The sequence below is a fragment of the Argentina silus genome (assembly GCF_951799395.1).
Source record: "Argentina silus genome assembly, chromosome: 1".
NCBI lineage: Eukaryota > Metazoa > Chordata > Actinopteri > Argentiniformes > Argentinidae > Argentina > Argentina silus.
In genome coordinates, this window is record NC_139655.1 from 25,850,144 (window position 1) to 25,877,279 (window position 27,136).

Consider the following 27,136-nt stretch of genomic DNA (forward strand, 5'->3'; position numbering starts at 1 on the left):
ATCATACTATTTTCACACTATTCAAGTATGCTAGGTAACTACTTTCAGAACCTACTATGTATCTTTGAACTGTATATTTCTGAAAACATTTCTAAGATGAGTGATTCAAGTGTGTGTCATTTTATTTGTTGTCCAAAGCAGCTATTCGCATTCCTCTCATGGTTATCTTTTCTACCCCATGGGCTGATGTAGAACATTGTACAGAAGAAACTTGAGGTTTTAGAAGTTGTTAGAAGCTTTATTACACATTCGATAACCCTGAAACTTCACTTCAAATTGAGTCCAACAGATCCTCGAGCACACATATAGGTATAGCATAGTATCTTCTAGCATTGTGACTGCCAATGGCCCCTGGTCCTAGCATAGATTTGTACTGATCATCATCTATACTGATGTCAAATGTACTTGTTGTAAATCGTTTTGGATAAAAGCTTCTGCTAAATGTAAAAAAATAAATGTATAGATAGATTAAATTTAATATTAATGAAGAGTAAAATCTTGCTTAACAACACAGATATGTTGTCATCGCTCTAGACTAAAGTTACCTATGTAACATAGGCCTACAGTGTCTAAGACTACTGTATCACCCTCAGGCATACCTTCACAATAATCCAGGGGGGTTAATCCACTAGGGGTTACGAGTGTAACCTAGGTTCTCTGAAGAGGATGAGGGAGAATAAATGAATGCTATGAATGAGCCTTTATAGGATGGGCACTAGGTGGGGCTACGTGCCTGCAAGCATCCTCAGCCTGTACAGGAATTATTTAATAGTGTTTCAGCAAACAGGTACACAGTGCGTGTCCCATAGTGAGGGGTCGTACCAAGTCGACTGAAAGAGAACCATGCTGTGTTTGATAAGGTAGCCCAAAGCAAAAGTTAAATCTAAGTTAAGATCTATGTAATTGTCTGTTATGTTCATATTAATGCATTCAGGTTGACTGTGGGATGCTTTCAGACAATACCAAATGGTTTTAGTGCACTATGCTATGATATAACTATATTAGCATATCGATTTTATAGTTATGATACCTACTGTACTGAGCATGATATTTCCCAAAGGTCCAAGTGGGTATAATGGGTCTAATGGGTCTTATTTCTTTTTATTATAGGACTTTGTAATGGGTCTCTCTATTCTCCTCCGAGGCTCAGTTCAGGAGAAGCTCAACTGGGCATTTAATCTGTATGATATTAACAAGGACGGATATATCACTAAAGAGGTACCTACAATACTGTACATCTTGAAACAATTAATGTTTCAGTTTGCTGTGTACATATATGGTATATGGATACACTAACCCTACCCCGGATGGATTCAGATATTAATTATATTGCTAGTAATGTTAAGAGGTAATGTATGCACTACTAACTGTTATTGATTATAACATGAGTAGTATGAAATAATGTACATGTATAGTATGTAGATAATAAGACTGAAACAATGCCTACACATTAGCAGACATAGATAGAGACTAATTGCATTACATGAAATGAACCCTTGCTTTTTCAATGTTGTGTATGTATGTATTCACTGTGTGAATGCATTTCTTAGCTCTAACCAGTATGTTTATGTTTTGTCTTAAAGGAAATGCTAGACATCATGAAGGCTATCTACGACATGATGGGGAAATGCACATATCCCATACTCAAAGAGGAGACGCCTCGACAACATGTGGAGATATTTTTTCAGGTACATTTTTTGTTTGAAGTTCCTTACATGTTACCAAAATTATAACATGATCTTAACAAGCAACATTTCTGTAAGGGACCCTTAGTTAAATGCCTGTAGATAGTACTGAAGATATGAGGAAGCCTTGAGTAGGCCTACGTTTTAAGTGATTCAAATGATGATGTCATACTGTAACTTATCTTTACATGTGGTTTACACACTCTCATACAGTATAAATGATAGTTTACAGTATAAATGATAGTTTACAGTATACTGTACTTGACATGTTTTTTCTGTTTCCTCTGCTGTTCCTGACCAACAGAAGATGGATAAAAATAAGGATGGAGTGGTAACCATAGACGAGTTTATTGACTGCTGCCAAAATGTGAGTTCCTCTATCCGGATGAATGCAGTGATTCATACAACAATATATCTCAACCGTTCATGTTGTAATGATGGTTTCAGTAAATGAAAAATATGTTCTTTGTCCACAGGATGAGAATATCATGAGATCAATGCAGCTTTTTGAAAATGTAATTTAACTCAGAGCTGACCATGAGAGCTCTGGACAAGACCTTCAACTTCAACATACCAACTTCAACAGCTGAATTGCGTGTTTGATCGTAGAAAAGTGTTGTCCATAACAGTGGGCCACAACAAATAAACAAAATGGTACAAACATTCTGAAATAGCATCTGTGCAAAACTTATTCATCTTTTCTTTTCAACTCTTTTCGATTTGATATGATGATAATCTTGTTCCTTGGATTAAAAAATAAGTAACTGTGTCAACAAAGTGGACTCAGAATTCCAGAATGTTCATACCACTACAATGTTTCCAACCACTACAGTCCATTGTTTGCTCTCCTTGTAAAATGATAACAATCAGATATTGTACCATTTTTAAAACTGTATATACTATAGATACAAAATCTATTAGGAATTTTCACTTTGTTCATGTTTACTTGCCAACTATAATGAGAATGCACTCCAGAATAGATGTTGATGTCCAGTCAGAGGGTGAGGAACATCAACAGAGGTACACTGTACATACCACAAGTATACGATTATGAGATGACGTCTTGTCACAAGGTTACGCTGCTTTAAATGCATTTCATTTAATCTTACAATACATCTGTATATTTCCCTGTAGAGAGGTCATGTATCCTGTTGATGTTTCCATTCATGTTTTGAAGCACTATTTTTGCAGTTTACTCTAGGATGAAAGTTTGTGTTTTGTTTTATTTATATATTATATGAGTGTCTTTGTAGACATGATAATCAGGTGCGCAGTATTAAGCAGAATCTCACTCTTGGGTGAATTTGTGGTCATCAAGTATGTATGTATGTTTATCACTGTTGTTGATGAGAGTCACTGGGTGAAACTGTAGGCCTAAGCAAATGTTAACACTGCATTCAGTCAAATTGTGTTGTCCTCTGTTTTCCTTTCTCTTGTTTTGGGCATGTGTCCAGTTGCAAGTAAGAACTGATCGGCCCTGCTGACTCTGATTAGCGCACTGATTGGCCCAAAATGTGAGCAGGCACAAGGCATGCTGGATAGCAGATGGGCCCCTCACTCCCAATCTCACTGCAACACACAGTTCCAAAAATCTAACTCTGTCATACTCGTTCATCTCAAATGACTGGACTGGTGAAAGTAAAATGGACTTGAGCAAGATAGTGCCTCTGTGCTGTAAGTGCTTCCACGTTTTATACCATATCCACCAACTACTACCTTAATTGGTATAATTACATGGTGATTACATAATTACAATGTAAACATTTCCCGGAATGTATTCTGAAACCCATGCCAGTAAACAGGAAGTATTGAGAAATATCTTTGTGCATCTAACTTGAATATTTAATTTAATTTCATCACCAATAGTTTGTCAATATAGCCAATTATGAGCTGTATCAAATCAGATCCTGAACAACAAGTTCCCTGACGATAAGGAAGCTACATAAAAAGCTGATTCTGTCCATCTGTCAATCTGTTTTGAATGGATCATTATACAGTAGCATGAAGTGCATGAGGGTAATGTCAATGTGATCTAATTCTATTGCACTCAAAATCTGAGCTTGCAAATTGGAATTTATTGAACAAAGCCTGCTAAAATGTATCAATTGTTACTTACCTTCTTGTTTTGCTAATAGGTTTTTGTTCTGTGTGTTTCTGCTTCCACCTATCAAATGACACCTTTAACGTTAGCACTGTGACTGACATATGCATAGGACATAAATCATTATTTATTTTCTTACGTCTGTACTATATAATAAGAATAACATATTTGAGCATATGTGCAGAGCAAACACTTGTCTTGGATTAATGGCATGAAGCGTCAAGGGTTCCATCTAGTGGAACTAATACCTCTCAGTGTATACTAGTAGTCTAGTCAGGTGAGTCTAATCACATACAAATAGCATAGTTTAAGAGGTGTATATGACACAGTGACCTTTCATAAGGCTTCCTAGCAGACCAGAAAAAATCTAAGATAGTTGAAAAATGTGGGAACTGCATATATAGTTACTTATTTGCTACAATTACATTCTTGAATGAGTAAACATTTTGAGTTGTTAACATTAAGCCATTATGCAAACAATATACTGTATAGGTAATTGAGAACTTGAATGGTGTACATGTATTTAAATGGTTCATGTTTTTGAAGAACCATTCATTTATCTTGATAAAGATAATTATTTCTTTATCAATCCCCAATGATCTTACCATCTGCAATCATGCCCACTTCAAGTCTTGCCATAGATACCATATGAACACTGGTTACAGTCGAGTAGGTAGTGTACCATTGAGAAGATGAATGGCAGCATATCTGTGTGTCAATCTTGGACATTGCTATCATAAATACTGTAGGTTTGGTTTGTGAGGTGGAAGAGCTACAGTATAGGGGTTAGGTTTGCAAGGATCCACAGAGGAGTAAAAGTGTAGTTAGCTCACTGGGCATTTAAGATGTACAGTCATGTCTTTGTGTAATTCAATGAGTGCATTTTATAACAGAGATACAATAAACAGCTCAGAATGTTCACAGTCCTTGTGTTCAGATGTTTTGTATGCATGTTTAATTGTTGTGCAGAGAAATGTAATTTGTTCTACAAAATATGCCAAAGGACTCAATGTAAGTTGGCAACATGCCATTGAATTAATTGACAGCACATTAAACAACGATAGAAAAAAAGAAGCAAGAACAAATATAGAACTTCTCAAAAGCTTGAAATAGTCAGGAATTTAATCGGAAACAAAATATTCATAGGCTTTAGATCAAAATGCAAATGGCACGCCATTTCAAGACACCCCACTCAAACACATCCATTCAATGCATACAGATCTTTCCAGTTACACTTACACTTACTCCACCTCGGCGCCACAATTGTTAGGTACACAAATTACCTGAGAAATGTTCGCATGCAGACCAATTAGATATCTTGCACTTTAATAGAATAATGGTCTCTAGCTACAACCATAAAGACAACTTTTGTAAGGCAGACGGTAAACTGGCACAGAAACTTAAAAGTTTCCCCTAAAAACTCCCTAACTCATACAAACACACAACCATTGGTTTTGGCGGGCACACGTAGAGTACATGATACAATACTTGACTTATGAAATGCATGATAATGTATAAGTAAATGAGACAAAAGCAATAACAAATAAACAATAAAAAATAAAGCAGATGATAATACAACTGGAATTAATTACTGTAAGAGTACATGGAATGTATTATCTCATCTTTACAGATAAATGTTGCTAATAGATTGTTTTTTTTACCCCATTCTGTCAGTGATTTGTCACTGAATTTGGCTTTCTCTTAAACAACAATTTCTCTCCACAAAATCACAAAACCCTCTCCACCCTTGAAGGGGAATGGAAAATAACCATGGTGGACTAAGCCATTAATTTAATAGCCACAGCACCAACTGTCAGTCATGGCAACCAGATGCATTTTATTCAAACCCTTGTTGCGGCTAAATAATTATCATTTGATGCTGTGACATGTGTGGTCAAATATCTTCCCTCATAATGAGAAATTAGTTTGTTACAAACATGCTAGTCTTTAGGGAATGAAGGCCTACACATTTTCTCACAGATGCTCTAGACAGGCATACAGTATTTTGGCCAAAACACTTAATGTGGTTAACTCATTAGTGACTCTTCAAATGAATGGAATGACCATCTACTGCTGCGGGTGTGGTGGAAAGTTTTCAAATCCTCACCTAATTTGTATCGTTGTTAACCATTTACATAAAAAGCTATTCAGGTATTTGTTGATGTACATATCCAAGTCATACATAAGTGAGTACAATGTACAATATAGAATCGATCTTGATATGTTGACAGAGAAGAGAGTGCATCTCAATAATCTGAAGTGGCTTCATTTCCTTGTCTTCTCTTCAAGATCTGAAATGTTTGGAATCCCAAAACATGTATCTACCGTATCACTTATCCAGTGTTGACAAAATTGTGCAGATAAAGGGAAGGAGACTTGGGAGAATAAGGCACTTCAGACCATTGAAATACAGCCACAGAATCGTGTGTGTGTGTGTGTGTGTGTGTGTGTGTGTGTGTGTGTGTGTGTGTGTGTGTGTGTGTGTGTGTGTGTGTGTGTGTGTGTGTGTGTGTAATAGGGGGGTAAAGGGGTGTGTGAAAGGCAGCTTTGGAGTCTGTGAGAGGTGTGCGTGGTCCTCTGGGTGTTCCACCACCCCAGTGAGGTGATGGAAACAGTGGGGGGTGTTATGTGAGCAGCTGCCTGATCTCACGGTGGCAGTAGCAGAGGAACTCCATGTAGGAGGCCCCCCCATGGAGACCCTTGTCCTCTACCAGGTGCTGGCGGAACAGCATCTCAGAACGGTCCTTGTGCTTGACAATCAGGAGCTGTGGAGAAACAACAATGGGGTAGGGCAGTTTGCCATAACATCAAGGTGTCTACTGTTAAAGAACCTGCACCAAAGAAGGAAATCTGTCAAAGTTACTCATTCCACTCTTTGAGAATTATCCAAAGCAGGGATAGTATAGTTTGACCGCTATTGTTTACAATTCTCTGTATTCGCTGTGTAATTTATGTAACATTGGGCCTCATACAGGAAGCGATATACAAACAAATGTCCTCTTATTTTTGTTCATATCCACGATTTGTTCTTATTTTGTTAGTACTGCTCTTAGATGCTTTGGTAATCCAGGTCTTATCCAGAGAACGCGTTTTTAGAGATTGCACAGATCTATTTGATGAGACGGAAGAATGGCTGCTGAGGCATTTCAGATTGCCAAGAGCACTGCTTTTAGATTTGTGCAATACTCTGGAGCCTCAATTTAGCCAAAACACACGCCGGTCAAATCCCGTGCCTCCCCACCTGCCCTTATATAGTGTTTAGGGGGCGTTACCTATGCTAATAACAAACAATCGGTCACGCGCCTCCAATATATGATCAGGTGGGATTCATCATTCAGCACACCTGGGTAAGAGCAGATTTGGATGGTTAAGAATGTTTGGTGCATCTGAAGTTGTTCTATTATTCTATTCTATTCTATAAGTTCTATTATTTCTTCTCTTAACAGAAAATTAAGAGAAAATATAAGAGACATTTAAGAGAATGTTGCTGCATGAGGCCCACTGTTTAACACAGGTGTAAATTTGATGCCCTCTTGTGGTCAATTACATTGGAGACAAATTGGTTCCCCAATAGGACAAACTGATATGGTTACCTTTCAAATGCAGTGACAAATTCAGTGGACATTTATGTATAGACCCATAAAGTAATGTAGTACTGGAGTGTAACAATGTGTTCGGAAGAGCAGAAGCAACTAGTACCTTCATAGAGCTGGGCCTCTGTTCAACCAAGGAGCTGATGATGGAACGTAGCTTCTTAGAGTGGGGGTTATCCAGCTCTGGTAGTGAACTCTGTGAAACAAAATGAACATAGAATTACATACAATATGTAACCTTTAAAGAATAAACAAATCAGCATTTTATAAGCTCTACTTTTTCAAACATTTCAAAGGGTACTAAAACCATGAACACAAAACATCATCTCACCAGGTCAGTGGGCAGGTGGGCCGTAGATGGCACATTGAAGACGCTCTGGACCAAATCAGGTGGGCATGCCTGGCCCAGCCAGAGGAAGAGGGAGCGACCGTTCTCCAACAGGAACATCCCCGCATCCGCCAAGCGCTCCTCAGAGCAGCGCAAAGGAGCAGGCACCGCCTCACTGCCTACATCCATGGTGTGCTGGAGAGACAAGGGAGGAGGAGAAGGGCGTGAAGTGGGTGATTGGACTACAAAGTGTGTGTTGAGTCACAAGATCGGTGTGTGTGTGTGTGTGTGTGTGTGTGTGTGTGTGTATGTGTGTGTGTGTGTGTGTTCTCACCAGTGGGATGAGGCGGGGGTAGAGCAGAAGCTGGGTGTCCTCCACCCCCATGGCCATTACTGTGAGTCTCTGGTGAGCTCTGTCATCTGTGGAAAGCTCTGCACTGCCCACCAAGGCCGCAGTCTTCATCAGGCTGTTCATGTAGACCGGGAACACCTTCATGGCGTCGGGCAGGATCAGCTACTCAAACACACACACACACAAGGAGGTTTGAGCATGTATTCCTCCAGGTTGTTATTGATATATTGACACACACAGGTGGTCATCAGGGACCACATGTACACATACACACACACACACGATGTAATGGCTGCACGAAATACCTCTCACAATGTTGAACTTCTATTAGAAGATTCACACATTACATGATAGACAGTAGAGTTGGGTGATATCCAAATTCAGATTCACAATATTACTTTAGAAAATACAGTATCACAATATCCAATAATATCGTTCATTGAGGAAGTATGGTGAAGACATTCCAGCATGAGCAAAAATGACTGAACTGCAGCGCATAGAGTACTGCTGGTAAAAACAAAATAATCTGGTGAAACAAAGAGACACATTTTCATCGTTTGGCACTGCACTTGTAATTATGCACATATCTGGAGTTTTAAGCACTTTTACAGACTCTTTTCTTTAAGCTAAAAGTATCATGATACACTCCAAATATCACAATATGCTCCATGTATCATGATATTCCATCATATCTAATATTGGCCCAACCCTAATAGACATGGCAGTGAAAGCTGGGTCATTATGCCGCTGTTTCATGTTGTACAGTACTGACCTGGCTGGCAGCAGAGGGACTAGCACAATTCTTCCTGTAACAGGCTAACATGTGTGCTGTCTGGTTGACCAGGATCTCCCTCACCGTCTTCAGAGGCTGGTTCAGCATGGCACGGTACGCTGAGGGAGAGAGGGGGAGGGATATTGGAAGAGGGGGAGGGAGGGATATTAGAAGAGGGAAAGAAAGGGTCAGCTACAGGTCAGTAAAAGTGTTCCCATACTGAAACTGTTACAAGTGCTTTTAGATTATAGAAGGGGATTGCTATCCCTAATACTTTATGTGAACCATATGGTGCTGGTTTTAAAAGAGTTACTACAGTCTCAGCCTCCTTACAAATTGATTTACATATACCGGGTATCAGGTGTCTAGGTTATCAAGTGATGCATGGGGTGTATTCAATAAAGTTAGAATTATGCATCAGTCAGGTATGCAAAAGCCATAAGGTCATCTTACAAAATCTGTATTTCACATCCATATTTGGAAGTACTTGTCATATAATACCAGCTGCATATATTATTTTTTACAATTGTAATCAGAGGAAAGATGTTTTGCCCATATTTGGGATGTTAATCTTTTGTAATTCCTTTGTACCTGGGTCTTCTATACTTTATACCTAAGCTTAGACAGTTTGCAACATTCTTCTCTTTGATAGTTGTAGTCACCTGATTTGGCAAAGAAGTTGATGAGGGCGTCTGTCTCGCAGCTCTTGTAGAGCTCAGAGAGCTGGGAGCTGCAGTTCAGACTAAGGTTGTGGATCCGCAGGCGCCTCTGCCCACCCACAGTCGTGTACAACAAAGCACACTGGGAGATGGAGTATACAGATGCAGTAATTACTAATGGGCCAATATATAGGAGCTGGACATGAATGATATCAGAGGTTTTCTGGAAAGTATGTGTCTGTTAAGCCATGATAGAATCAAAACAGTCAGACAATTACTTGATTTAAACAAGAAAATATACACGCTTCATTTTTGTGTGGTGTGTGTCAGAGGTCCACACCTGCATGAGGGCGCCTGTCTCTTCACTCAGCGTGTCGTCGTGTTTCAACTCCACTGTTAAGGCTTTGTCGCAGTCCACGGCCGCCATCTCTACGTCTGTGGTATTGTTCATGTGGATGGCACCAAAGAAGTCTGTGGCTCTAAAGCCTGCCAGGAACACAGAAAATTCACAGCTTAGATTCTGGGAATCACTTGAATAAACTGTATCAACTATAATGTTATTTTATATTATTGAAGACATGCACTCTGCAATGGATCTTTTCTGATGTGGATTTAACAGCATATACTAGTCCTCACTATACAACTGTGATTGTATTTCCTTTACAACAAATAGGCTACCAAGAGTAAAATGTACCTCTCCTCAGAAACAATGACTTATTTCTCTCCTACAGTATGCTGCAGGCATTCCTTAACCTCATAATATGTCATAATATTACCTGTGCTGGTACGGACACGCATGATGGCATCAAACCCGATGGACTTCTCCACATCTTTTCTCAGGTCACACAGGAAATGCTCTCCGTCTGCTTCCACCTGATACACAGAGGAGAAACCAAAGTCAACCACCAGATGGCAGTGTCATCCCAACTACACTCCATCCATGCAGTGTTGGGATCAGGGCCAGGACTGTGAATGAGATTTAAGCTTTAATGTGTTTACATTCATGTAAGTAATTAAATCTGATTATTCAATTCCAGTAAGATTGATGAACTCAAAAGTCAATTATCTTAGGACGTCTTTTCTTTTCTTTTTCTTTTTCTTCAGTTTCATGCGTGTGTTGGACTTTAGAATAATGTGCGGAAACTGCTGTTCCTACAGTAAAAATCACAGTTTTGTATAGTGTATGTATGTATAGTGTTGTATGTACTCCTGTGACTATGTTGATGTTCTTGTTATGCTGTTCATTGTGTGGTATGTCTGTGCTGTGTTGTCTTACCATGTGGTGTAATATTTTCCTATTCTTGTTGTCCTGTCCTAAGGGACAGTGCTATATCTGTCTGTGCTCTCTTCCCAGTATGTAGCTAGAAGTTGCTGTTATTTGTACAATGAGCCTCTGGTGTGCATTTATCATTCTATTTGTAGCTAATATATTATGTATCTGGGTTTTGGAATACCATGTTATGCTACCCTACTGTGCCATCTGCCCACTGTTGTGTAGGGTACCTGGAAGTTGCTGTACTTGTAGACAGAGCCTCCAGTGTGTGAGGGCACATCTGCCATGGTGGCCACGTCCAGGTACTGGCTGGGGAAGATGAAGAGGTCCACACTGCAGCCCTGGGACACACAGTCCTTAGACAGCTGCTCATACACACCTTTCTGGGGCTGGAACAGAGTCTGGGCACAACAGGGGTACAGAAATAGTACAACGCATATGTCAGACAATGAAATAGAACACATCATCAGATCTGCTTATCCATCCAGCTCAAATTGGATCTTCAGCTCGAGTCTATAGTTTCAAAATCCAGAGATAATTCTAAGAAATTGGCGAGGAATCACAAGGAAAGTGATGTGTGTGTGTGTGTGTGTGTGTGTGTGTGTGTGTGTGTGTGTGTGTGTGTGTGTGTGTGTGTGTGTGTGTATGTGTGTGTGTGCATGAGTGTTTGTGTAATGCCGGGCGTACACTACACGATGTAGCTCTCCCAAACAAGTTTTTGAGATCTCAGACAAAATCCCCATGTCATTACCGATCCCGTCTTTGAGTTGTCCCAGACGTCCCAATATTTTCAATGTTTGGTTTTATCAGCACAAAATCGGTAATGCTCTTGTAGTGTGAGATATGCAACAACAAGCTGTGGGAATGGTGATCGGCAATAGCCAATGACAGCTTGTGAGGCACTGTCTCAAACACAATCACATCATTATTATTTTTTCTGTGACAGTATGGTATCGAGAATTCTCACAATCAAGTGAAGAATCTTGTAGTGTGTGAGCCCCCCGTCTGTGTCACATCGTTTAGTTTGAGCATCACAATGTTGGCAGGACAAAAAAGTACAGACTACGGTAAGACGGTCATTTAATGTGAGGGACCCAGCGATTACGAGTTTGAAAGTTGTGTAGTGTACGCCTGACATTATCTGCAAACAATTATTCACCTTCTCTTTCTCTGTGTTGACTAACTTCTTGTCATCCCTGTTCTTCAGTTTCCCAGGAGCCTCTGCAGTGGGGATGGAGGAGTGGAAAATGAAGAGCTTGCCGCTGCATTCTGCTGCCTGGAGAGGAAAGAGAGAGAAGAGAGAGACACAAAAAAGGTAAAAGAATTTTACTGGGCAAAGAGCATTGATTGGTGTGGAAGTAATAGAATGGCCCTTTCCAGAAACAACGTGTAGATCTGAGAGGATATCATTTATAAACAAGATGGTAGTGTCTCATCTTGCCTGCTGATAGGCTAGATGGAAGTTTTGCCCTTTTGCTTAATACTTAATTCTTTAAAGACTTTCAAAAGTGCTAGGGTGCTAGGGGTTGTTTCTAGGAGCAATGTATTCATTTTCAGAAGAGTGATTCTGAGGGGATTTCTTGGGGTCAACAGAGGGCAAAGGTAAATTGGCAGTTCTGCTTCAATACCCATGGTTTTTCAATGCCAGATCTCCCTATTTCAGAGCGACCTGTGAACTCTGCAAAGCATTCCCCAAAATAGATTAACGGCACATCCTTGGGAAAGATTCATTTGGAGCTGTTTAAGTAAACACTTTCATTAGAAAGAGAAGAAATATGCTGAGCCACTCACACTCGTTTGACGGAGTGTGTCAAGTGTTTATTAGACAATGCCAAGTCAGGACACACAGTATAACGGACTGTGTCCATACAAGAAAACAATCCCTTTTTTGGGGTCGGTTGGGGTAGGGGGCTGTAACGGAAAAAGATCTGTTGGCCTCACAGACTATTATTTGTTTGGGCTATTCTACTTCTCCCTTAGGTTTTAAGCTCTGTTGATAATAGACTAGTATTTATGTGTTCATCAAGCATTGTATTGGTATCAGAACATAAGTGTTTAGGGAATATTGATAAGAGTCTGTACTGGCAGGATGAAGTTAGTGTCCTTATGCCAAATAGTTCTGGTGTCAGCATGTTAGTGTAGTAGTTGATGTTCGAGACCTTAGTCTAATAAGCCTGGGCCAGTTTTCTATAGGGTCCCTATTCTCCCCTTCCCATTTGTGTCTGAGTGGGAGACGACAGTTGCCATCTAGCCTCTCACCTTGAGTGCCTCGACACCAGCCTGGATAACAGGGGCAAAGACCGTCTCACTCTCGTTGGTGTCCGCAAACATGTCAGGGATCTGCTCCAGTAGACTGAGGGAGGTCAAGAGAGGGACAGTGTCACAGTCATTCAGATGTGGGACATTATTCCTAACTCTGGATTGTGTCCCAATTGTCTGGATAGCTTTCTTTCCTTGCCTCATTTCATTTATGACTAATAATCTTAAAGTAATATATGCCATTTAGCTGACACTTTTATCCAAAGCGACTTACATTGCAGTGAGTGCATACATTTCAGTATATATGGTCCCAGCACAATCAAACCCACAACCTAAGCGTTGTTAGCGCCATGCTCTACCAACTGAGCCACAGAGGACCACAAAGGACTTGATATAATAAGCGTATCCAATTCTCTTTACTGTTGATCATCACAAAGGAAATTAGATCAGGAAAAATGATAGTTTTAGTTTTTCTGACTATTGAGACACAGTTTGATACTAGAAACAAAGGTACAGTAGTAGTATCCTTAACGTATCTTTAGGGGTGGATCATTTGACAAATAACTCAAAGCCCTTTCTAACAGTAATTACATTCTTTGCAAGTCATATTTGGAGTGAGGCCAAGGACTCAACAGACATTTGTTTAATTGTATTGTACAAGTTAAGAAAAATTAGACTGAGTTCATAAGAAAAACAAACCAGTTGCAATGGGAGTCAGAGGCGATGTTTGACATGGACTTCTGCCATGTACTGCGAGAGTGCATAGACACAACCCAAATGGCCAATGGAAATTAATGATTTTAATGCTATTTCATGCAAAATCATCTAGATAAGATCACGTCATACAGTATATTAATAAACAATGGTCTTTTTAAATGGAAAATCTCACAGAAGCACCACTTAACCTTCTAACCATTCTCTAGACATTTCATATTTCAGCATTACCTTGATGTTAGTGATGAAAAACACTGTCGGGATTAATGTTGTGTTGAGTAAGTAATCAACTAAAATGAACTTTAAAAGTGCTCCCTACTTGTTGATGACAGCACGTGACTCCTGGAAGTTGACAAGGAAGCCGTCGAGCAGGGGCACGAACATCTCAGCCGTGTCGGACACCACCATCATCTGAGGCTGGGCCAGGGCGCTGTTCACATTGTAAAAGTGCAGGATCTTGTTGTACGTGACGAAGCCCACCTTCACTGTGGAGCTCTCTGTACCATCCTCTCTGGGGGGAGGAAGAGGAGAGGTGGGTTGAGTGGCTGCACATACAGTACATGTAACAGAGATACTGTACAGCATTTGGATCAGTGGGGTCAAAGTTGATGTACTGTATGAAATAGCCCGTAATCCGCCTGTTAATCTGTTATTATATGTTTTGGTTCTGTTGCCACAAGATGGTCACATTGAACTAGAGCAGAGCATGTGAGAGGATGTAATTTGACTGGAGAGTGGAGCGGGTATTTAAAACATTGGAGCTTCAGGGCATGATCCAACCAAAATAGTGTGCAGATATTGCAAGAAATCCTGCATGGAAACGTGTGTTAATGACATGTGAGCTGTGAGCGGTTTTGGAGTGGAGTGGGGGAGAGGATGTGGAGTGAGGGAGCGGAGTGAAAGCACAGCCTTGTGAGCGAGGAGCGGCATTTCCTACCTCTCAACTCCGCTCATATGCTCTGAATGAGAGAGTTTATAACAACACTCTAATGTACCTCCAGAGTCACTACCTTAAAGCTTTTTGTATATTTGCACTACCAAAACAACTTCCAGCATACATAAATCACTCTGAAGTCTAGTGTAAGCAATCAATGCGCTAAAAAAATTCCTCAGGGCACAATGGCAGTTTTTAGGGCAAAAGTAAAACAGAAAGGAGGAGATGGTCCAATTCCGGGATGGGCAACTCATCAAGCCACCAGTTGGCCAATTAAAAGGACCATTACCCAAGCATGCCTGACAGAGTAACACAAACATCCACAGAAGAGTAGAATAATAGAATATGGGATAGTTTATTGGTGGTTGAAAGGAGAGGGACGAAGGGGCTATAGAGAATGGGAGGGTACATTAAACAGGCTTAGTCTTTTTAGTGCATAGTGCTGCTAGGTGAAGGAAACAAGCAGCCTCATATGCTTTCAATTAAGTGGACTGCTATCTCTGCTATCATGTGACTCTCTCAAACACAAACATGCATGCACGCACGCACGCGCACACACACACTTTCACTCGCATATAAAACCATACACATTTCATGGACTGGAGAGAAACAAAGTAGTCCAACTTAAGTGGATTGGTTTTATGAGGCTAGAGAGAAAGTACAGTATCTGCAGTAGCAGTCGATAAAGACAACTGTGTCAACAACATTTACCAGAGCACTTGGAATTGGCCTGTGGTGTTGAACTAGGCCCTATATCTAAAACCCTTACCATCATAACAACATGTAAAAGCATTCCCAACTAACACTGGCAACTGCTCTCTCTCTCTCTCTCTCTCTTGCATCTTTTCCTCTATAAAGTGTAAATCAGACTCTGCGATCGGTCAATGATGAGAACTGACTTACATATCAACATCATTCATAAGTACTGATATGAATACCAGCTTGGCAATGTAGGTTATTTTTTGTTTTCATACTGAGAAGCAGTGATGAAATATTGTGTTGGCAGTAGAAGAAAAATAGCACTGCATTTAGTTCACTAAAGCGATAGTTCACTTGTTTTTGTTACTAAATCACTGCCATTGTTTTTTGTTTGTGGTGGCTAAAGTTTTTGTTAGCGGTGTCATATGTTTATCCTTGCCCATAGACTACTTTCAAGGTGAGGAAGCATCTGACTATACATTTTAAAATAGTGAACTATCCCTTTAAACACCGGTTTTCACTTTTTCCAAGCCTAGACCCCTCACTCCTCACCGACACACACACACACACACACACACACACACACACACACACACACACACACACACACACACACACACACACACACACACACACACACACACAAGCAGGCTACAGGGAGATATTGAAAGATTTAATCAGAATGGCCGAGCCATATCAAAATGATACTGTAGGTGTCAAACATATTTTCCACTAGTTTTACTCCACCTGAAAGCAAAGACCCTTACAGTGGAAAACAAGGAAGAAGTCAGATATAATACAGGGAAGCTTATTTGGAGTGCTCTACCTAACTGCTTCAGACAAATATGGACATATCGCTGCAGGCTAGGAGAGCAAAAGAAAAAAAGTTTCCAAAGAAGTTATTTTAGGAGAGTCCAGGTGAAATATATCATCCTCTCCTCTATGGTAAATCAAAAGTTTGCCTCACGACAGCACCCAGCATAAAACAGGAAAATCAGAGCCATCTGTGCCACAGACTTCTTGTATTTGGACTTGATTCAGGGTTGGAGTCTGCACCATAACATTTTATGCTTTCATCCCGCCTCCCTTCCACCCACCCACCCACCTCCACCAACCTTCAGGCAAGAATGTTCAACCGACGAGATACATGAATACTTGGCTTAATGGTTTTTCTATTTGCCTTGGAATTGTGGGACCTCCATATTTGGCAAGGTATCACAGCTTTTCAGTAGTATTCTGTTACATGCTGGGGCGATTGCAGCATAGTGCAGCTAAGGCACAGATATGCCCTACCTGGAAACGTGCTGACAGAAGAGTAGGTGTATACTGTTATCTGCAGGCCTGCAACCCACCGAAAGCCAAACCACCCACCTACATCCAGTATGTAGAGAGTACTGTACTGTGGGTCTCCAGGGTTGACAGAACTGATATGGTATGGTATGGTGTGTGATATGATATGATGCGTGTGTGTGTGTGTGTGTGTGTGTGTGTGTGTGTGTGTGTGTGTATATATACCTGGGCAGTCTGTCCAGCAGGGTCTTCAGCTCATCACACACCAGTTTGACGAGTCCACTCTTGACGTTGGTGTAGGACACGTCGATCATAAAGATATATGCCGGGGGGCTAGCAGGCTTGTTGTTCTAAGAGGGGGAGAGGGGGGAGGGGTACATAAGTGAATGCTTGAAACCCTAACCCTCTTCACCTTATTTCTACTTATCTGAGGTAAAAATATACTTTTTTGGACAGATCGTTTTTTTTTTTAAACTGAGACATACACAACTGTAAACTGTGTTTCATAAAACAGCATACGTTGGCCAAAGGTCAGACACATAATACTATACACAAACCTGAGAATTCAAGACTTCCTGTTTGAAGCCACTTATCCCCTGATCTTTGAAATCCCATTCCCATTATAACTACATTGGTCAATGAGCTCCACTTTTTTGCCAACCCAATTCACCGCTTGTACTCATGTTTTGCCCTCTTAAGCAGTGTTTTCAGTTTTCTAGGCTGCAGCTTGCTTGGATCTTGGAGCAGTTAGGGGAGACTAGTAGTGACATCCACACATTCCAAACACATGGAGGGCAGTGGGATGGGGAGACGGTGGGCCGATGTTTTGTTTCCACGGTTACAGTCTGTGACAGGACTCGCCTCTGAGGCTTTTGTTTAAAGCTGGCTGGGGACCGGATTTCCAAATATTAATAAACAGACTGAAGTCACACATCGGCTTAAGTAGTGAAACATGGCATCACTGCTGCTCACTTTTACACTCAAAAACATCCATCCCACATGAAGCTGAACAGAACAGAAAACAGATTGAGCTCTTTGGCTTTATTCTGGTGGTCTCAATAGAGCTGCATTAGAACACGTTCTTGCTTGTGCTCTGTGCTACGATCTAATCATCTGGCACTGAATAAAATGCAGGGTGTCTGCCAAGAGGTGAACCCCCCACAGCTTCCTAGTCTAGTAAGACAAACTGAGACCCCCTCAAGAGAACCACTGGGACAGTTATGTATACTAATCACTTTCAATCTCTGTCCATATAAAGTCTTTAGGATGACTCCGTCTACACATTTAAAGATTTGTTAGTGCTATCAGCTCATTACACATGCTCATTATACTTAGTATGCCTCTGTCAATGCACAGGATATTCCATTGGGAATTATTGATTTTTATTTCTTGTCCATACAAAAGCCACTCAAACCAATTGTTCTATCAACTTAATCTCTCTGCTCAGTTTCCCTTAACAGGGCAACATTATGTGCAGTATAGGCTTCATAATCTGCAAACAGTTTGTGGATTCATACTTCATAGCCTGCTGAACCATGCACAGTGTTGGTCTCTTACCTTGCAATAATCCAGAGTGGCGGAGAACTCGTAGGACCCCAGTGACAGCTCCGGCCTCTCGTAGAAGTCCACCCTTCGGCCCATGTGGTCCAGGTGTTGGAAATAAAAAACTGGCACTGGGAGAGAAGAAGAGAATAAAAATACTTTTTTTAAGCAGTGGTGACAAAATATGACATCACCAAAATATTGTTACTGCTTAGCAATGACCCCTTTTTGGTCTTACTTCCCTAACAGGGATTGTAAAACTGGTATTTAAAACTACTTCAAATATCTGGTCAGACATTATGTCCGAAATATAGAAAACTACCCAAGACTATAATTCAAATCTTAAACAAATGATAATGTGAGTTACCAAGAGTTACAAATTACAGCAAATTGTCAACAAATGCATACATTACATAACCTTGCTGTCATACAGATCTCTGACAAAAAAATGTTGGTCAGAAATATCTTTTCTCTCTTCATCTTGCTGGCCAAGTAGCATAATGGTGACATTAGCCTTTTCCACATTCACTCCTGGGCTTCAACGGTGCTGACTCAGGGCCTACTGGGGGCTTAAAACTTGGTCTTTTAGCCTCCTCTACCCCCTGGTCTTTATAAGACCAAACTGGGCTAGGAGTGTGGTTAAGAGCAAGGCTGGGGTATTCTTATCATCTAAGTGCTTTAGATGGCTAACAAACTTGGTGGGTGGCAGGTATAGATCGCTGTAACTACACCATCTAATTTATTTGAATAGCGCTCAAACTAGTCAGTCCTAGGCCTACTACTTTTGTCAATTTTCTAGGAGGGTCTCTCTTTTTTCATTTAATGTATACAGAATAACAGATACAGATAGTGACCTCCGGTACAGTACATGCCTACTGCCTATCATGCCTATTTTAGGTTGTCTGGTATTGCCTTGAGACATTTTGAACCCTCTGGTTTATTCAGGCTTCAGTCTTAAGCAGAACATGCCCTTCAAAGGTAGATAGAGCAGTATTTAATGTGCATTGAAGCACCAGGCTTTGATCACTAGGTGGCCGCTACAGTAGCCTTGGCACGCACTGCACCTATTGTGCCTGCTATTGCTATTGTGTGACATTGTGGCCCCATTATACCCCAACCCCTTCTTGTTATTGTAGGCTGGTGTACCTTCATTGACACAGTTGCAGAAGCCACACTGGTATCGGCGGCCCCCGTCGATGAACTGCATGTAGGGACACATGTAGGCCTTGCAGCGGTTACAGCGGATAGGGCCAGTCTCTCCGTGGTTCACAACATAGAGAGGAGTCTGGACCACAAGCAGAACATAGGAGACATATTGTAGTTATTCTGCTACTCAAATCCACCAGGACTTGTCCATTACAGTTTATGACACTGGCCTACAGTCTTATCTATAAAATGCTATATTCAAGCTAAACTTTGACACCGTTTCTTATAAACTGTGTTATTTTTGTAGAAGTGATTAACAGGAGCTAACCTCTGCAGACAAACAAAGCCTTGGTGTTCTTTTTCTATTATGCCTTGAATACAAAACTTGCAGTGAAACCAAATACTGTATGTATGCTTATAAACATGGCTGTGAAAAAAAACGCACTAGCACAATGTTTAAGTTTTAGCATGTTCAACAAGTGTGTTCTATCAAGGGAGGTTTTTCGCTCATGTAGATCCATTTTGCGCCACACATTATTTCAGTTTAATCTTTGTGGGTGGACAGTATGTATCACTCTTACCAAAACACTTATTTTCATGCTATTCTCATGAAAATAAGTGTTACTCCTCTCCATGTACCAATAATTTCATACCACATGTAAATACGTGCATGGTACATGGATATACAGTGCATTCGTCTGTGACAGAGTGTTTGTGCATAGCTCATGGTTTGTTTATGTATAGATGAAGTATTTCTCCTGTTGAGTGATAATGGAAGAAACAGATGGAGAAAGCAGGTCATATAGCTCTGGGCCACACATGCATACCCAAAACCTCCACAAGCTCTGTACACTGAACATCCATATACTGTACATAGTGCAAAGAAACAATAGTATACACCTGCTATATACGGACATGTGCACACTCAAACATAGCCTAAGCTTACATGATAGATTTCATAGACACTGCCAAGCCCCAAGATGACGCCGTAAGAACCCAAACAGTGTCTTAAAGATGAATCACAATTCAATCTAATCTTGATCACTACTAAATCCAACCTGAAACCACTTTAATCTGAAATAACACAACAGCAGCAGTAACGCCCCTCAGTTTCTCCTCGTTCTTGGAGGTAGGCTTTTACACCACAGTGTATTAACCAGTACTGTGTGTTTCATATGAGCTTCACGGCCATAAAACTCCACATGCAGACAGACGTCACTGCAGCCAAGTAGCTTTATTATTAGAACAGTGCATCCAAGGGGGACCTGAAGTTGAACAGTAAAACTGTTTATAATAATCCTGAGTGCAATGCAAGGGTAGTGCAATACAAGGGTTAGGGAACATTTCATTAGGCAATGAAAGCCTATGCAGTGAGGTCATTCATTCCAAGAAATCAAACAATGCTAACATGCTAACACAACATGCTAGTGGATGTGGTAGGGAATGCATACAGGGTATTGGCATAGATTAGATTCTACTATGGGACTATGGGCTTGTACTGGACAATCCCCCTAGCCTGAGAAGCCAGTGTACAAGTTGAGTGCTTTGTGTAAACCCCTTTCATCTTCTGCGGCCCCAGCAGATCTGACATTAGCTAATTAGCCCCTCAGTGAGACAGAGAGAGAAAGCTAACATTGCCTAAAAAGGCCTTTTGGCGCCTGTGACAAGGCGAGGGAGAGAATATCTAAGGAAAGATTCCTGGACCACACAGGATCCAAATGGAGATAGTCTATGGGACACTTTTACAGCACTTGGATTCTCAAGGGAAACTGTAAGAGTTCTTGACTATCCAAGGATAACTAAAACTGACCATGTTTTTTTTTTCTTTCTCTCAAACATGTCTACAGTAACAGCATATTTTGGTTGATAGGTTGTAACAACACTAAGTTTGGTTATAATATGAAACATAATCTCTGCAAACATCCACAGACCATGGCCTACCTCATTCTTTGGCACAATGGCGAGGGGTTTGATGATAGTGGCCAGAGGCACTTGGCACTGTTTGGCCAGGTCGGAGGTGCAGGGGAAGGAGTAGGTGGTGCATCGCATGAACCTGGGACTGGCATTTCCTAGGGAGACCATAAGAAAGTTTTTGGGATGATTTATTTAGTATCTAAGCCATAGATTAGGCACTTATCTTCCTAGTAAAAGATATCCATGCTCAACAACATCAGTCAGCAACAATCAGCAATTCAATAATAAATAATAAAAAGCTTACATATTGAATATAATATATTGATGGACATAATTGGTGTAACTGTACATAGCCTACTTTAAAAAAAAAAGTTTGGTAAAATGTGAAGGGCTAATGCTTGATAACAAGTAAAACAGAACACAAATCTGAAGCAATAATGACCTGTAATGAAATATATTATATGCAAGAAGGTCTATGTACCAGTCATTTGTTAAAAATGTTTAAATGGACACAAAATCGCTTCTTCTATTTACATGTAATCTCTTTGATTACATGTAAATAACTGTTGTCCATCTGCAATGTTGCTGATATCACCATTATGGTTGATAGGGGTAAGTCATTCCTAACTGTAAGGTCAGTTTCTAATTCTCCATGATGACAGTAAAGCTACGGTGAGGAGCGCAAATGGAAAATGTTTGCTTTGGACACGTTGGCTAGTGGTAGTCATGAAAATGCTTCCAGATTTTCTTCTACATGTGAAATTGTAGTTTCTGAAAATCACTGAATTAATTTTTGTACCACAATGACATCATTTACTTAAGACTTTTTCTCTTATCTTTTTGACTACATAACGTAGAATATTGCTGTTTTCACATACAGCAATATGTAGACACTGGTATGGTGCTGGAGATAATGATGTTTAACATTGGTGAAGTGTCCCTTTAAAGGAAATTCCTCGTATTCCGTTTGTCACTGTTAAAATTACATTTATAATTTTGTGATTGTGGGGGGCGCTTAGTGGCGTAGCACACTAATGCCCTTACCACGTAATCGCAAGGTTCCTGGTTCGATTCCGACCCTTGACCTATCTTGCATGTCATCCCTCCTCTCTCTCCCATCCTTCCTGTCAATCTCTACTGTCTCTATCCCAATAAAGCAAAAATGCCCTAAAAAAAACATTTAAAAAAAATTATAATAATAATAATTTTGTGAATGTAATTGTATTAGAATACTGTTGAATGACACTGAAAAGGTTTTGCATTAAATCTGGAATTGTTAATTGTGTAAATGTTACCTTGGTCCTGTACTGTGAAGTCGGTGGTGACGAGGGGAGGCACTTGGCCCCTGAGATTTGTGGTGTAGAGCTGGCCCCCTCGCTTGGCTTGGTCGTCTTCAATGACTTGTGTCTAAACAAGAGAGATGCAGGGTAAGTGAAAGCTCACTGTGGTGGGTCATTTTCTCAACAAACAGTTGGATTGGATAAGAGATTTCAATCAGTTTCGATCTGTCTGTTTTGCTTGCTGTGTGTGTTAGGCAGACAGGTTGTTATCTTTCATTTTCTCATGCTGACATTTATTTACCTCACATTAATCCCAACATCAACCACTGTGTGACAATGTCCATTTCACCATTTGTATTTGTATGCATTCTCCAAAATAAGGAAAACACGCTCAGTCACATATTCACCCAAACTACAATAAATAACGCAATTTCAGTAAGATTTCCAAAATGCCTAAAATGGCTTTATTTTGAGAACTTAAAATACTTCATTTCAGCTAGAAATGTGGAATGGCATGTCAGTATGTAAGAGCATTAGCTCTCACAAGGATAAGCTCACTATACTCACTGGGCTGGGGATGGAGTCAGGGTCCAGCTTCTTCTGAGGTGGGCCGGCCATATGGGCTGCCCCTCCAGGGAAGGCCCCAGGGAAGCCTGGCTGTGGCCCTGCCATCTGTCCCCCAAACTGACCTGCAGGGGGTGTAGAGAACACAGACATCATGTCACAGTGTAAGGCACTGGTGACCTGTACCTGGAGCAATCCTACTGACCAACACATACACAAAGCTATATGCAACAGGTTCAACTACTCCAAGACCAGCTTGAATCAATGTTGAATTTACACTGGAAACTGTTAACTGGAAAAATCCTGTAAATCGATTGGTTGTTGGGTTAAGGTTAACCCTTCAGGTTTTAAACATAACCCTATGGTATTTACAGGGATGCTGCACTTCACTTACAGTAATACATACTTCAGTGAGGAGGGTAGATCGCTATGCTAATCTTAAGATTCAATGCTAGCAGACTTGCCCTGCTAAAACTATCTGCACCTTTTAAAATAGAAAACACTGAGCAAGTCTTTATTTTAACTGCCCTAACTGTGTGGATGGCATTGTTGACTGTTGTGTACCTTGTTGCTGAGGGTACCCTGGTGGTCCAGCTGGTCCAGGCCCAGGCTGTTGGAACCCACCACCGCTTGTAGGGGGTGGTCCAGGGAAGGGTCTGCCCATGCCTCCCAAAGGTGGGCCTCCCATAGGCATGCCAGCGGGGGGCGACTGTGGGGAGGCCATCTGGGGCGACTGGGGGCCTTGAGGCAGGGGTGGGTGGCCCATGGCTGGAAGAGGGGGGGTCTGGTAGGGCTGCTGAGCCATTGAGCTAGGGGGCGGCTGAGGGCTCTGCATGGGCCCTGGACCTAAAAATAAGAAAGAGAATAAATGCATAACTGAGAACAAAAAAAAATAGAGCACAGGAATATATAATTATGGTCCAGGAGGGCTGAAACTTCTTACTGTCATTCTTTCTCTCTAAATCAACATTGATTAAGACCTGAGACACCAAATGGGTGGACTCTGTGACTAATCAATGATATACATTGTATATGAGGTTAAAAGGAAAACCAACAGTACTTGTATAAGCATACTTATGTTGACAATTCAATAATCACTAGTAGTTAGCCCTCCAATGACCGACGCAAAATGTTGTGTTTTGCACTTGGGGTATAGTGCTGATTACTTTTCAATTTGTTTGGGAATTAGTTTGCTTGTTTACTTTATTTCAAATGAATGCCACACCTCACTACTGTCAATAGTCTGGAGTTTTACAAACAGTGATATGTGAACATACTGTATCCACCCAGGTTCATGGCACCCATCTGATTGGTAAGCTGCTGTGCAGGGGGTGGGGCCTGTGAGACCATGCTGTGGTAGGGAGACAGAGGGGGCTGTCCATAAGGGGCAGAAGCAACTGGAGGGGCAGGGTACCTGAAGGAGGGTAAATATGTATTCAAATGTTATCTTTAAAGACACAGGGGCCCAATTTGTTTCAGCAACTAATAGTGTTGAGCAGGGCAAAACATTTCTTACAATACTCTACAGCATGATTTGTATTGTACCTTGTCTTTAACAATGTTTTTAAGAAAACATGATTTGATGATTCAACCAGAGTTTTAGTAAACTGTCTGAAAATGCATTGCATATCATGGAAACAGTAGATGCAGTATTCAAAACTCCCATTGGATTATTTCTCATTGAGTCTATTAGAAATATTATGGTAAAGATGGCTGACTTTGCTCACATTTTACCAATTTTTGCCCACAGTCTGAATGCATGCTCCTGAGTGAAGGTTATGTTACCTTTGTGCATGAGCACCATTCTGCTGGGTGTTTGAGCTATAATGGTTGGAAGCGGGTGGTGGAGGCATGCCAGCGGGGGATGACACAGGTGACTTCATTATACCTAAAAGGTAGAATATTCTCTTAATGAAAATGATAGTTAACTAGTTCAATGTTATCAGACCTCAAAAATGTTGAGACGTGCCCATACCCCATGCAATCTCTTGTGTGCCTCAATTACTACTATATACCTCAATTCCACATGAGTGGTCTTGACAGTCTTGGTTAATTCATAATTTCAGATACTGTCTATATTCCCCATGCATTTGGGATTGAGCCACATACCCACTGCATTCACACATTCAAAATATTGAGTATAAACCTAATGACAAGATCAGACAGACGACCTCACAGGAGTTCAGAGCTTTTGAATGGGAGACCAAAGGCACTCAGTCGGTACTTTACCTGTTGGTGAAGCAGGGAACGATTGTGGCTGGCCCCCATAGTGTCCATAGAGGGGCTGAGCAGGTGTGGTCCCAAATCCGGCTGGGTAGCCCCCCATTCCCGGCTGGGCCTGGGAGTATGGAGGTGTGGCAACATAACCCTGTTGACTCATTTTGGTGGATTCACTTTTAAAGTCTTCTCATTCCAAAATGGATGGGTTTGGACAACCTGCAAAGGTAGAGGCACAGAATAAGCTATGTTGCTGTCTGTCAGACAACAAACACAGAAGCACCTTGTGATAGCCCAATTGTGCTAGCCATCTACAAGTAGCCTAACCTTGGAGAGACACAAAGAAAGTCATTTTAATTAAGTAACGAGGCAAACATATGTAATTAACTTAAGAGTTTCACAACCCAACCCACACAATTTAGAAACACCTGACACATTACCTGTCTCATAGACTGCCAACAGGACAGCAGTAGAGGAGTAGAGTTTTTTTCTCTCTCACACCGACTGTATAAGCTCAGTGCACAAAGTATAACGACCAATATAGAAATAAACACTGGTATTGCTCCACAATGCAAGCTAACGATCAACATTTCACCTAAAGACGTTGTCAACACTCACGTGTAACAAGAACCTTTGACATTGGACTGTTGAAAGATAAGAGAGGTCTATCTTTGATAACATAATCTCCAAGTGTCTCAACTTATATTTGTAGATTATGTACAGTATATAAATATTAAGGCCCTGCAACATGGATTTGCCTAAACAATGTGTTCAGTATAGGCCTATGGCAGTTAACAGTACCTTAGGTTATTACCCATTTATTACCCCCCATCTCTTTTATCCCCCATCTTGTTCAAATGTGGTGCATATGGTATATGGATTGATCATAGGCCTTCTATCATTTCACTAAACTGTTAATTAGAAATTGGGAAATACATAATAAATGCATAAGATACACCTAAAAAGGAGTGAACAACTGTGGTGCTAGAGGTGTTTTATTTTTCTAGAGGTTTGATATTTTTCAATATCAGAACATTGCCTCTAGGTTACAAACTGTGATGTTGGTGTGTTGACAAATCATTCTTGTGCAACTCCTCAACAATGCAGAATTGATCATGATACAGTGATTAGAAAAGAATAGGCCTTAATGTAGGCCTATTAGTCGTCCTTGGTCAAAATTACTTCAAGGTAAGATAAGTTGATAGACTCTGCACATCCACAGCTGTTTTAACCTGCTCATAAGGTCACATGAGGAGCAACCGCTTTCCAAGTCAATGCATGGCTTATGAAATGTTAGGATGCTTAAAATGAAAATATTTTTCAACAGGAGGCAGAAAGATCAATACATACAGTTGCGGCCGACACTTGGTCGTGAAAGACGACTCGTTCAGCCACTACCCAGAATTGCCACGTCAAAGACCGTTATGATGGCTAAACATCTGAGCATCTCCATCCCAGGTAACCTAACATTAAACTAAACAGACCGACACTACGATGAAGATAATATATTGGTTATTCATCTGATATCTATCAGTACAAGGGAAGAACGAGCGTTCCGAGTGCATTTACTAATACATACAAGATATCGTTTATGTACGGAAATTGCTACATACTACTGTATAATACAAAGTTTCCCTTCACTGCGTAGCCTAAGGATTCAGGAATCAAAATGCATTTCAATAGGACTACAACCAGCCTACCCATTGGGTATTCTCTCAAACAAACGCATTAAGCTGAATTAGGCAATTTACCTGAATAACAAGGAGTACCAGCTGAGTCCTCTTCACTATGGATTCCTGATAGTGAAAGCAGAG

General features: G+C 40.7%; 2 protein-coding genes across 6 annotated transcripts in view; one reads left to right on the forward strand and one right to left on the reverse strand.

Moving 5' to 3' along the window:
- kcnip4a (potassium voltage-gated channel interacting protein 4a) overlaps positions 1 to 2,209 on the forward strand; it is a gene marked incomplete at both ends in the record, with an annotated part of 134,540 nt that extends 132,331 nt beyond the window's left edge. For all 5 annotated transcript variants that reach the window (XM_083666707.1, XM_083666708.1, XM_083666711.1 and 2 more), the window contains 4 exons: positions 1,111 to 1,218; positions 1,584 to 1,688; positions 1,990 to 2,052; positions 2,162 to 2,209. In XM_083666707.1, coding sequence (XP_083522833.1) covers positions 1,111 to 1,218; positions 1,584 to 1,688; positions 1,990 to 2,052; positions 2,162 to 2,209 — 324 coding nt within the window. The remainder of the gene's footprint in view (positions 1 to 1,110; positions 1,219 to 1,583; positions 1,689 to 1,989; positions 2,053 to 2,161) is intronic.
- A 2,681-nt stretch (positions 2,210 to 4,890) lies between these two features.
- Positions 4,891 to 27,136, reverse strand: sec24d (SEC24 homolog D, COPII coat complex component). The gene is made up of 23 exons (XM_083683343.1): positions 27,074 to 27,136; positions 25,335 to 25,541; positions 24,891 to 24,993; positions 24,383 to 24,519; positions 23,670 to 23,951; positions 23,109 to 23,230; positions 22,557 to 22,668; positions 21,289 to 21,416; positions 19,348 to 19,486; positions 18,217 to 18,332; positions 16,885 to 17,009; positions 14,056 to 14,247; positions 13,023 to 13,116; positions 11,923 to 12,039; positions 10,994 to 11,164; positions 10,267 to 10,363; positions 9,831 to 9,976; positions 9,494 to 9,632; positions 8,832 to 8,950; positions 8,042 to 8,221; positions 7,711 to 7,902; positions 7,486 to 7,575; positions 4,891 to 6,551 (listed from the first exon to the last, which is right to left on the reverse strand). The coding sequence occupies exons 2-23, from the start codon at positions 25,483 to 25,485 to the stop codon at positions 6,411 to 6,413; spliced, it is 3,093 nt and encodes a 1,030-aa protein (XP_083539469.1). The 5' UTR covers positions 25,486 to 25,541; positions 27,074 to 27,136; the 3' UTR covers positions 4,891 to 6,410.